The following is a 12,106-nucleotide window of genomic DNA, read 5'->3' as shown; positions in this document are numbered from 1 at the left end:
TTACAATAGGGAGATATTGATGCTCTGGCTTTGATTTTCACAATCTTTTTTAGGAGGTAGAAGATGTTCAAACAAAGCCTTTTGATGTTGTTCAAGATTTCATCATTGTAACTGTGCAAGGAAATTGATAGAATACAAATTTACTCTAGAGTTGGTTGCTGAGGAGCTGCAAGAGACAAGAACGGATTCAAGGTTATTGAGGCCCAACTAAAAAGACACTTGGTAATAGATCCAACTGGACTGGATCTTGATTATATGGCTTGTCAGTAATCAATTAGAGGAAAAGCTTTGGTTTCCTGAATTGCAAAGCTTTCAGTAGAAAATTGTGTATAGTTTTTTTGGATCAATGTTTTAGAGTACACTCCATGATCCATCATCAAGAAGAGGATTAAATTGATGCACAATTGCAGAGTATCTCCTTAAAGAGAGATAGAGAACTGGTCGACAAGAAATACAAGGGCCTTAAGGGAGGACCTAGAGTCAATGGAACAAAAACGCAATTGGAGAAAAAGTAAGAAAACTGTTACCCTTCGGTTTCCTTTTAAGTTTGTTTCATTTTAATTCCTTATTTGTTGTAATTGGTGTGGTCTGGTTCATGTAAGATGATTTATTTTGTTTCCCATCTGGGACCAACTACTAAGAGTCAAGAAGTTGAAGACTTGAATAATTCAGTCGCTTCCATGAATGCAAGCCTGGACAAAGAAGTAAGAAAGAAAAGGGAATACAAAAGAGAAGTTGAGCGCTTGAGGGAATACATTCAACACTTGACTCAGCTGCTCCATCAAGCCAATCCAGAAGTTCCTGCACTTTTAAATTCACAGGAGACAGCCATATATTTTGAGGAAGAAGCCATTACGGCCAGAGAAACCAAAGATGGATGGCGAATGGAAAAGGAGCAGCAACATTTGCGGACAAATTGAGACTGATATATGGATAGATTTCCTTCTTGCTCTCCACAATTGCAAGCGTGGCGGAAGCATGGACTGATCTCCAAGACATTCAAGACATGATTATCCCATGCCTTAGAGTATCGAAGGGCATGCATAAACAGGAGCTGATTAACAAAGAGATAATTGCAGCAGGGGCTGCCTATGATTTTAATGCATGGCATTGGACATTAGTTGCATGCAGTGAAGTCCTAGAGAAGGTAAAGGCAGATAGTGCTAAGGCCGAAGAGCAAATAAAAGAGATTAAGGATAAGATCTTCCTTGTAGCTACAGATGTGCTCGAGAAAGAAACAATCAAAGAAAGTGATATGCAGTTGGAAAGCCTAAAGTTCAAAATTTAGGAAATTTTCTTCCCCATCACAGGACCGGTCCTGAAATAGAATTTGGCTAAGGCATCAAAATTCTTGTCTATCCGAGATTCTAGAAATAGGAACTGGAGTGGGAGATAGCTTTTGCCGCTTGCGCAGATGATTTGGACGGATGGGAATACTGTTGAAAGGTAGCTAGGTCGAATCCCTAGCATAATTAATTTTAATGTGGCCCTTGGCCTTAAAATTAATTGTATTGATATAATTGATTAATGTTTTTGGGTTGGGCCCAAATATATATCAATGTAACTTGTGAACCTTAAGGGCAGGCCCTATTTGAGCGATGATGCATATGTAACTTGTGGGTTTATCTTGCACCTAGCACGTTTTTGTTAACCCTACCCTATCTTGCCTAACGTGTGGGGTTATTTGGTTTTGGTGCCAACTTATATTTTTGTAATTTAGACTCCTAGCCAACCTAAGGCAAACTGATGGCTAGAGTCTCATATATATGTAAAGCTAATGCAATTACTAAGACACACATTCAACAAACACATTCCTATATGCCATAAGCGAATTACTTCATTGATCAGCAAAGTATGATTAGAGATTAGCGTTCATCAAGCATAAGATCTATCACTCATATGCATCTAATCTCTGCACCTCGGAATCACCCTAGCGCAGCGAACACTTGCAAAGTCATCAAATTGAGGTTCGTCTATCGACGAGTTCATCTAAAGGAGAGCGTATTTATGTTACTGCTAGAAACATCATCTCAAGGCTGAGCGAAGACATTTCTGGGCTATCGAACCTAAATCAGGCTGGGCGAATATCATTCTAAGTCTGCTGAAGTTGTTCCCAGGCTGCTGAACCTGCTATACTGTCGAATACTTGTGCTTGCTGTGCGATCCCTCTCAAGGACAAGCAAACCTCAACTAGGACCATTGAATCACAGGCTGGGCGTCATTATCAAGTTTGGATATCTGATCTGCATTATATCAGATAAGTTATGTGTTGTGCCCTAGCTGGGTGAAGATGTATTAAGCTACTGTAATAATCTAATCAGATCTACATTTATTGTTGCTGGGTTTTTCCTCCAAGAGGGAGGTTTTCCCAGAGTATCACTGTGTTATGCGTCTCCCTTGTGTTTTTTGTTATTTACTGTCAATCTAATTGCTAAGATTAACATAAAATCAACATGGTATCAGAGCTTGGTTTATAATAGTTGTGATCAGATTCATCAATTCTTTAGTCTAACCTATTGCTCAATTTCAAGTCAACATGACTCCTTATCTTAGGGCTGAAGATAGTTTGGAAGGTTCTACCAATTACACTTTAATGGAAGGTTAGAATAATGATGGCCTTAAATGACCTTGTTGAATGCGTCGGCATGGATGCTACTAAACCTCAAGACGAAAAGGAGAAGGAAGAATGGAAGAAGAAGGACTTCCAAGCACAAAGGATGATTATTGATTCCGTCAAAGATCACATTGTGTCATCCATCTCCAAGAAGAAGACTGCGAGAGAGATGTTCAACAACACCAGCTACATACTTGCCTTAAGGAATCAGCTCTCTCACATTAGATTGGAGAAAGGAGAACATGTAGCTGCTTACTTCATGAGGATCTTTGAGCTAAGGAATTAGCTTTATACCGTTAGGAAAAATGTTGAAGACAACGACTTAACTATGACGGCTCTAAATGGTCTTCCTTCTACATGAGAGCCCTTTATTCAAGGAATCAGTGCAAGAGTGGAGCTTCCTCAATTTGGTCGATTGAGAGGAGATTGCATTCAAGAGGAACCTCGCTTGGCTGCGAAAGGAAAAATTAGAAGTCCTCATGACAGTGATCATCATGTCCTCACAGCTAAGGAGGAGGGTGGCCACCGGAAGAAGAATAACTTAAAGAGAAATGGAGATTTCAAACCCTCTGCTCCTGATTCAAGGAAGAAACCAAAGGACTGGTCTCACATCTGATGCTTCTGATGTAACAAGTTTGGTCACTTTGCAAAGGACTGTCAATCTCAACTTGAGCAAGGAGAAGCAAACCTAAATGAAGTCTCGGAACAGCAGAATAATGAAGACTTCCTCTTTGTCTCAGCCTTGTCAAGCAATGTTCAGTCAGACAGTAACACTTGGCTGATTGACAGTGGTTCATCTAGACACATTACAGGCTATCGGGAGCATCTCTTAGATTTGGTGGAGAAAGAGTCCAACCTTCATGTGACTATTGGTGACAATGCTCGTTATGCAGTAAGAGGTTTTGGCTCTACTTCCTTAAAATTAGAATCTGGTTTTTCCCTTCATCTCAGTAATGTTTTGTTTGTACCTGGAATAAAAAGGAATCTAATCTCTATATCTGCTCTAGAAGATAAAGGTTATCAGGTTGTATTTTCTGAAGGAAGAGTTCTTGAGTCCAACATCAAATCAGCTAGTGCCATCGGGATTAGATACGAAAACCCATACAAGCTTTCAACTCACACTTTCAATTAGGGATATAGTTGATAGATTCTTAAAACTATGATAGGAGTAAATCAACTAATTTTTTGAATCATGTGAACTTATTACTTTGATAAGGATTAAGAGGGAGTTACATATTCCCCATAATCCTCAGTGAATGCATTGTTGTTGATTATATTTAGTAAAGCTTAAACATGTTGCTGTTTTCTATCATTGATGTTGAAAACTGATTTACAAACAAATTGATATCTCTAGTATTGGATTTGAGAACTATGGCTAACTATTTGAGTTCAAATCAGTTAAGAATTTATAATTGTTATATGATTATTGCAAGGATGTTCTTGATTATGATTCTATGATAGAACTAACATGTGTTCCTTGTTTCTCTAAAATATACTTTGGCCAAGAGGGAGTTTTCAGCTCCTATGATAACATTGTGTGTATCTTCCACCCTCTGCGGAGTGCAAGGTGGTAGTTTCTTTGAGGTGTAATACCTCTTTCACCCTTTGCAGAGTGCAAGTTGGCAGTTTATACTTCTCTGTAGAGAAGTTTTGAGGTGTAATACCTCTTCCACCCTCTGCGGGCAATGCAAGGTGGTGTTGTATTCTTCTCTGGGAGAAGTTGAGGTGAAAGATCTCTTCCACCCTCTGCGGGCAACGCAAGGTGGATCCATCCTCTGCGGGTATGCGTGATGGGTATCATGGAAGGAGTCCATGATGTATATTGAATTCATCCTCTGCGGGCATGCATGGTGAATATCATGGAAGGAATCCATGATGTATCTTGGAACCATCCTCTGTGGGAATGCATGATGGATATCATGGAAAGACTCCATGAAGCATGGTCACGTTGTAACTTGATTATTCAAGGGATCCTCCCTAGCTAAGAGGGAGTGTTTAAATGTAGCTAGGTCGAATCCCTAGCATAATTAATTTTAATGTGGCCCTTGGCCTTAAAATTAATTGTATTGATATAATTGATTAATGTTTTTGGGTTGGGCCCAAATAGATATCAATGTAACTTGTGAACCTTAAGGGCAGGCCCTATTTGAGCGATGATGCATATGTAACTTGTGGGTTTATCTTGCACCTAGCACGTTTTGTTAACCCTACCCTATCTTGCCTAACGTGTGGGGTTATTTGGTTTTGGTGCCAACTTATATTTTTGTAATTTAGACTCCTAGCCGACTTAAGGCAAACTGATGGCTAGAGTCTCATATATATGTAATGCTAATGCAATTACTAAGACACACATTCAACAAACACATTCCTATCTGCCATAAGCGAATTACTTTAGTGATCAGCAAAGTATGATTAGAGATTAGCGAACATCAAGCATAAGATCTATCACACTCATATGCATCTAATCTCTACACCTGCGAATCACCCTAGGACAGCGAACACTTGCAAAGTCAGCAAATTGAGGTTCTTCTATCGACGAGTTCATCTAAAGGAGAGCGAATTTATGTTACTGCTGGAAACATCATCTCAAGGCTGAGCGAAGACATTTCTGGGCTATCGAACCTAAATCAGGCTGGGCGAATATCATTCTAAGTCTGCTGAAGTTGTTCCCAGGCTGCTGAACCTGCTATACTGTCGAATACTTGTGCTTGCTGTGCGATCCCTCTCAAGGACAAGCAAACCTCAACTAGGACCATTGAATCACAGGCTGGGCGTCATTATCAAGTTTGGATATCTGATCTGCATTATATCAGATAAGTTATGTGTTGTGCCCTAGCTGGGTGAAGATGTATTAAGCTACTGTAATAATCTAATCAGATCTGCATTTATTGTTGCTGGGTTTTTCCTCCAAGAGGGAGGTTTTCCCAGAGTATCACTGTGTTATGTGTCTCCCTTGTGTTTTTTGTTATTTACTGTCAATCTGATTGCTAAGATTAACATAAAATCAACAAATACAAGATCAACATGTTGCCATATGTCACCATGGATGAGGTCGACTCAATTGTGTCCAGATTCATTGAACACACTGTTGCTCATGAGGATAAAGATGCACCTTCTTAGGAGATTGCTAACTACGCCACTTGTCTAGCATGCATTTGTCTCTAATTTTATTTTTAGAAACTCTATCTAGGGTTGGGGTGTCTTAATCTCAGCCGTTGATCTTAGATTGATCTCGGCCATTCATTCATTTTTCAGAACTCTATATAAACTCTCATTCTCTCATTTTATTGTTGTGGAGAGATTTATGAAATTGTTGCTTAGAGCTACTTGAATAATAAAAGTTCGTTTGCAAGTGTTTGCTTTGAAACCTTATTGTTATTAAGTGGTTGCATGGTTGCATATCTTTCTTCAACAATAGAATAGTTTTTCTTAAAATAAATTTGCTTTGAAAGTTTGTTAGATGAATGAAGGATTTGATAGTATAGATTGGTGAAATCTTGCTCATACTTTCTTTGGATGGATGATTTTCGTTCAATGTGTAAAGTCAGCCTGAGCTTATAATGTTGATGCTTAACTTGTGCTTCGAGTAAATATTGTTCGATTGATGGTATTATTCAAGTATGAAAATCTTGAGCACACCCTTGGAAGATTGCACTTGCTTTGCATAGTTGTCCTAGTGTGGTGAAACAAAGTATTGTTATTGGTTTCACCCAGTCTTTATCGTCTCTTGAGTTTATAGGAATAGCTTAGAAATAGCATAGAACCCCTGAACCCTTATCCTTTTATCCTTTTTTTGGAAAAGTCTAAAATCTGAAAATCCCCCCAAAAAAGGAGCAGTTATTGCTAAATTCGTCTAAGTCTTAGCTTGTGAGCGTAAGTCCCCCTTGTATTTCAGCACACTATCAAGGAAGCTATCCACATAAAGTCTCCCGTTCGCACATATAGACCTTGGAGTCGCCTTTTGGTCTTTCTCACAATCTTGGCACAAGTAGTGATTTTGTTTAGGAGAGGATAGAGTTTCCTTTGATATTTTATTCTAATGTTCAGTGAATGATAAAATGTACACCAACAGGCAGGAGAGTTCTTCTTGAAACTTCTTTACGAGTCTAAATGTTCGTCAATTGATTTTGATGGGAAGTAGTATGTTTCTTATTCTTTGTAGCTACTGATCTTGTTCCTCCTATATAGTCATTGATGGTTTGTGTTCGCCAAGTTCATGACCCTGTCAAATTTTCAGGAACTCTGGTTTGGTTTCTTTGTTTGGGTTCCTCTTGTTTGAGGACATGCTTAAAAATCCCTAAGTGGTGTTTGCTGTATTTTCATGGTGTTTACTTGCAGTTGCTTGAGGCCTCGTAATGTTGTCTGGTTGTTTTAACACCTGGAATTTTTATCTTGGAAACCATGTAAGTCTATGTTGTTGCAGTCCTGGAAACCTTGTTTTATCGTTGACAGTAATTTAAAAAGTGTTCAACTCTTGGCTATGGTGCGAGTGACTGCCAATTGTCATCTTCTTGCACCTTGGTTTGTATTGGAGGCCTTTGGTTTGTTTTGAGCCTTGTTTATGTCCAATCTCCCAAGGTGGTGTGAGATTTTGATAAATCTCATCATTATAGGAGCTTGTTTTCTATTAATTTTTTTCCTGTTATTGCAGACATGAACTATGGATAGTGGGATGAGTAAAATATACAATCTAAATGAAGGTTGCAGCAACTTTGGTGTTATTTTGATGTTTGAATACTCTGACAAAATTATGGACACAATTATATCGCCCTTGTTTCGTGATGTTTTGAAGTTGAAATGCCTTAATATCATTTTCAGCCTCTGGTTCGCAATGAAATCTGTTTTATTACAGGGTTAGATCCAGTTTTTTAATCTTGTGTTTCCAAATTTTCTAGGGAAAAGGGTGGATCTGATGCAGTTTTGCAATTTAATTTAATGGTAGATCGGGTCTGGTTTAACATCACACCAAGTTTATATTTTTTAGACTTTAGGGTGCTCCAATGGAAGAATGGACATGATGGTATATTTAAATCTGTTTTGGTTATGGGATTGAGTGTGGTTTTTGGAAGTCTTTGCAAGGTTGCTTTTCACTGGTTAACCTGCCATAGTGGATTTGTGTACCTAATTAGTCGATCAATCTCAGTTTTAAGTGTTCAACAAAGGATGATGTTTTCAGCAAAGGGAATTAATTAATTATTAATTAAATCTGGATAAACTGGTTCTGATAAAGTATTGCATTTGAGTGAATGTTGGGGGAGTTTGATCCCTTTTTTGAATATTTCTTTGCTTCTGATACTCCTATTGGACCTGACATTTAAAAAAAAGTGTTTGATCAGGTTTTGTTATATCTGATTTAAAATTATTTCTCAAGATTTTATATTGGGGACATTACATATTGCTAGAAACATTATATGTTTACAAGTTGTTTACAGTACTGTAAGTTTGGATGGTTATGTTGCCAGGACATAAAAAATTACTTTCATCTTCAGCATTGTTATTATTAATGTTAATTTGTAATTTGTTCTGAAAGGCTTGCTGCTAGAACTAGTTTCAGTTACTTTCAGTTATTAGTTGTAATCTGGAAGGCTTTCAGCCATATGGAGTATTTTGTTACTTTCAGATTTTGTAATGCAATATTGAGTTGTGCAGTTTGCCATGAACAAGTATTTTACTATGATATCATTCTAACCTTTACATTGTATGCTCTCCCCTTGCCCATATTGGGATTTTAGTGATTAAAAGGTTTTAAGTCTCAGACCTTGCCCCTTGTGAAGTTGCAAAAAAAATCTGAATATTTTTGTTTGGGCTATTACATTGAATCGAGTCTTAAGCACTAATAAGATTGATTTTTTTAATGTCTATTTAAAATTTGAAAGTAATTAATGTTTACCTTATGTCTATAAATTCATTAACTAAACAAATAAATGAGTTGGAATTTATGATGCTTGTTTGAGCATTATTTTCAGTTCTTTTCAGTACTTCAACTTGGCCTTGTACCTTCTTGATAATTTCTTTATTTTCTTGTCTTGAGGTTTACTTTTGGCGGATATGTCAGCTTGCTTTCCTGGTTGGTTGTTTTTATGTAGGGAGTATTTTGTTGTATTATCTTGTGGAAATAATTAAAAGGAGAGACATTAATGTTTGACCAATTTCTCAAGTTTTAATTTGAATATTACAAGTTCTCATAGGTCATTTCATCTGGTATGATTTTTTTCTTTGCAGGTTGCAAGGCTCTTGTCAGACACTTCAGTCCCTCAATTTTATCCCACCTTATTTGTTTTGGTCACTGACATAATGGATACATTGGGAAGTCTGGTTTGGAAGCGCATCAAAATGAAGGCAGAATTTGATGACGAGGGAAATTTGATACGACCTTTACCACGTTAGTATCATTGTGAATTGCTGAATTTCATTTTGTTGTCTAATGACCCAATGTTGTTTTGATCCAGGAATTGGTATATGATAATTTTTCAATAAAGAACATGCAGACAAAACTGAGGGAAAACAAGTTAGACAAAAATGAAGCTATTGACTAGATGATCAGAAAACAATTCCTCTGCATTCCTTGTATTATATGAAGATTGATATTGTTCTGTTTTCTGATCCGATGTTATATTATAGTGGCTCTTTGCATTCTGTATGGATTTCTTGTGAATTATTAATTAATATTTTACTCTTTTTCTGATGGTGGCTAATTTTCTGTTATATTTGAGCTTCATTTTAATATTTTAAATTTCATTGATCTCCAACATTAATAACAAGCAAAATGACTACTATGAAAACCTCCTATAATTCTGATACCCTAGGAGGCTCCTAATCAAATAATTCTATAACCTAACAGAGATAAACTTAGAGGCTGCCTCGTAGCAGATGCATCATTAACAGCCTAGATGAAATAGAAAAAGATAATAAAGATTAAGGCTTCTTTTGTTGTAAGTCAACGGCACAGCTAATGTGTACAGATTTCACTTTGGGCCATTAGATTGGCTACCTTTATTCATATCTGGAAAAGCAGTTGACAGGCCCGTCTCATCCTCCAGATAGCTCCACAGTTAAATCCTTCCCTCCTTGCTTCTTAGCATCTTTCTCAGCAGGCTTTCAAATTGGAAATACCTCCACTTCTGTTTATTGTGGTCTCAAAGAGAAGGTAACTCTTTCTCAGTTCTTCTCTAGACATGTAGTCCCATTTGTAAATGGAAGATAGTTCCCTGTCCTTTGATCAGATCTTTGCATTTTGCATATTCAGCCTCAAAATATGTCTATTTTCTCCCACTCTTCCTCTTCTATATCCTCATCCTAGCTGTCCACATCCTTGACCTTTTTCAGCTTCTGTATGAGGGTATGACATTTTGGATGTTGTTTCAAAACTAGAATAGCATGGGGTCTTCATTACCAACCATGGCAAAAGGAATGTTCCCTGCAAACAAAATGACCACCTATAGAAGATAATGAGATGGATTTAGAACAGCAGGAGAAAATGTAAGGCTGATGCTGCCTTTGTATGTCTTTTTAAGGCCGGAGGCAACATTACATAATAATTTTTCTTTTCTCTTGCACTTCAGATCCCACAAACATATAACATTGATAAAGGGAAGTGTTTTCTATAAGTAGGAATAATTATTCATTCCTTAAATGATGATAGATCAAGGAAATTATTCCTCATGGATAGGTCCAATACAAGAGATATTGTGTTTTAAATGTCCGACCAATAAATTGACCTAAATTATGTTGTCTCAATTTTTGAATTTTCAAAAATAGACAACCCCTACAAATGTTTACTCAAAGTTTGTAGTTTTATTCTCTAAGGCACGCTTTACGAGGTTTAAAACTCGTATTTGTTAATGTTAAATCATCAGTGAGCGTATTTTGTCATCATTGTCCAAGTTTTGGTTGGTTTTTGCTTTCATTTTCCTAGCTTTTTGTGCAATTTTGGGTTTTGAGTTCCTCATTTCAAGGAGGAACTTTTTGATGTCACTGCAAGTAGGAACTTTTTGTCCTCACTGCAAGTAGGAATTTTTGGAAGTCACTGCAAGTAGGAACTTTTTGCTCACATTACAAGTTAACTTTACTTGCAATCGGGTCTTAGAAAGCCGATTACAAGTTACTTGCAAAGTTGGGTTTTTGAAGAATCATTACAAGTTGTATTGTTACTTGCAAGTCGGGTCCTAAGACCCGAAATGCAAGTGCAAACCCATGTTACTTGCAGTTGTGTCTTTAGGACCCGACTGCAACTATAGTCCCTTTGGTTGAGTGTTCTTGTCAAAATCAAGTCGGGTTTTAAGTCCAACATTGCAACTATGTGAGTATTTGTCTTTCTTTTTGCAAATTGTCATTACTTGCAATCGGGTCTTTAGACCCCGATTACAAGTCCTCTTTTTTCATACTGCAAGTGTGTTATCTTATCATGTTTGCCTTACACTTGCAATCGGGGTTTCAAAACCCGATTGCAAGCCAACATTGCATGAACACTTTGACGTGCTTCACTTGCAATTGGGTCTTGAAACCTCGATTGCAAGTTTATACTTCCTTGGGATCTTGCTTCATTTTACAATTGCAGTCAGGCCTCAAAGATCCGATTGCAAGCTAATACCTATCTTACATTCATCTTCACTTGCATTCGGGTCTTTGAGACCCGACTGCAAGTGTAAGTATCTTCATTCATTTCCGCATTTCAAGTTTGTTACAACCTACTTGCACTCGCATTCCACCTCCGAAGATCCGAAATTCGCCTTCTCTCCATGTACTCTCATTCCCACGTCTTTCCTTTGCAAGATCAATACTTGCAGTCGGGTCTCTAGGACCCGATTGCAAGGGGTCTCATTGAATGAACAAACAACAAGTAAAAGCTAGTGTTGTCATATGTTGATGGCAGAAATGATGTAAATTTAATGAAAAGAGTGCACTATCATATGCATCGAGAGAACTTGACAAATGAAGGAGTAATGCAGTTGAGCAATGCATTGTTACAATCATAGATGAAAAAATTGGGAAAAAATCGTTTAAATCGCAATATCTCCCGATTCAAAACCCTAAACGATCTAATTGTAGATTTTTGAGCTCCGTGCAAGTGCACTTTTTGGAGCAACTTTATGTTTGGTATTTGGTAGTTATTAGTTAGTTGATGGTTGGTGATGATATTTTGTTATCCATTAATGGGTATGGGCAGCCATGTTTTATAGGATGAATCTGGGCCACTTGTAAGATTAAATCATGACCATTCATCTATTTTTGAAAGTCTATATAAGGGATGGTTTGTCCCTTATTTTGTAAGAAGTATAAGATTGTTGTTGAAACTCTAACGGAATTTTTGCAGATTTAATGGAGGATATTAAAGCTATTTGGTTTCTTTGTGAGTGCATGGTCTCCTTCATCTTTCATTTTTCCAGTTATGTAGTTTAATTTCAGATGGCATTTTTTAGAATTATATCTGATAGAAACCTTAAGTGATCACACCATTAAGGATTGACTGATTGTCATTTCCTCTTGCATGGT

At 37.3% G+C, this 12,106-nt stretch overlaps 1 protein-coding gene across 5 annotated transcripts in view; it reads left to right on the top strand.

Moving 5' to 3' along the window:
• The window catches only part of LOC131077967 (uncharacterized), a 296,542-nt gene that overhangs the window by 35,915 nt on the left and 248,521 nt on the right, over nucleotides 1-12,106 (top strand). For all 5 annotated transcript variants that reach the window (XM_058015592.2, XM_058015579.2, XM_058015586.2 and 2 more), the window contains one exon: nucleotides 8,837-8,996. In XM_058015592.2, coding sequence (XP_057871575.1) covers nucleotides 8,837-8,996 — 160 coding nt within the window. The remainder of the gene's footprint in view (nucleotides 1-8,836; nucleotides 8,997-12,106) is intronic.

This window comes from Cryptomeria japonica, chromosome 6 (genome assembly GCF_030272615.1).
Source record: "Cryptomeria japonica chromosome 6, Sugi_1.0, whole genome shotgun sequence".
Lineage (NCBI taxonomy): Eukaryota > Viridiplantae > Streptophyta > Pinopsida > Cupressales > Cupressaceae > Cryptomeria > Cryptomeria japonica.
The sequence above is the reverse complement of the archived record's forward strand: the minus strand, read 5'-3'. Positions and strand labels throughout refer to the sequence as shown.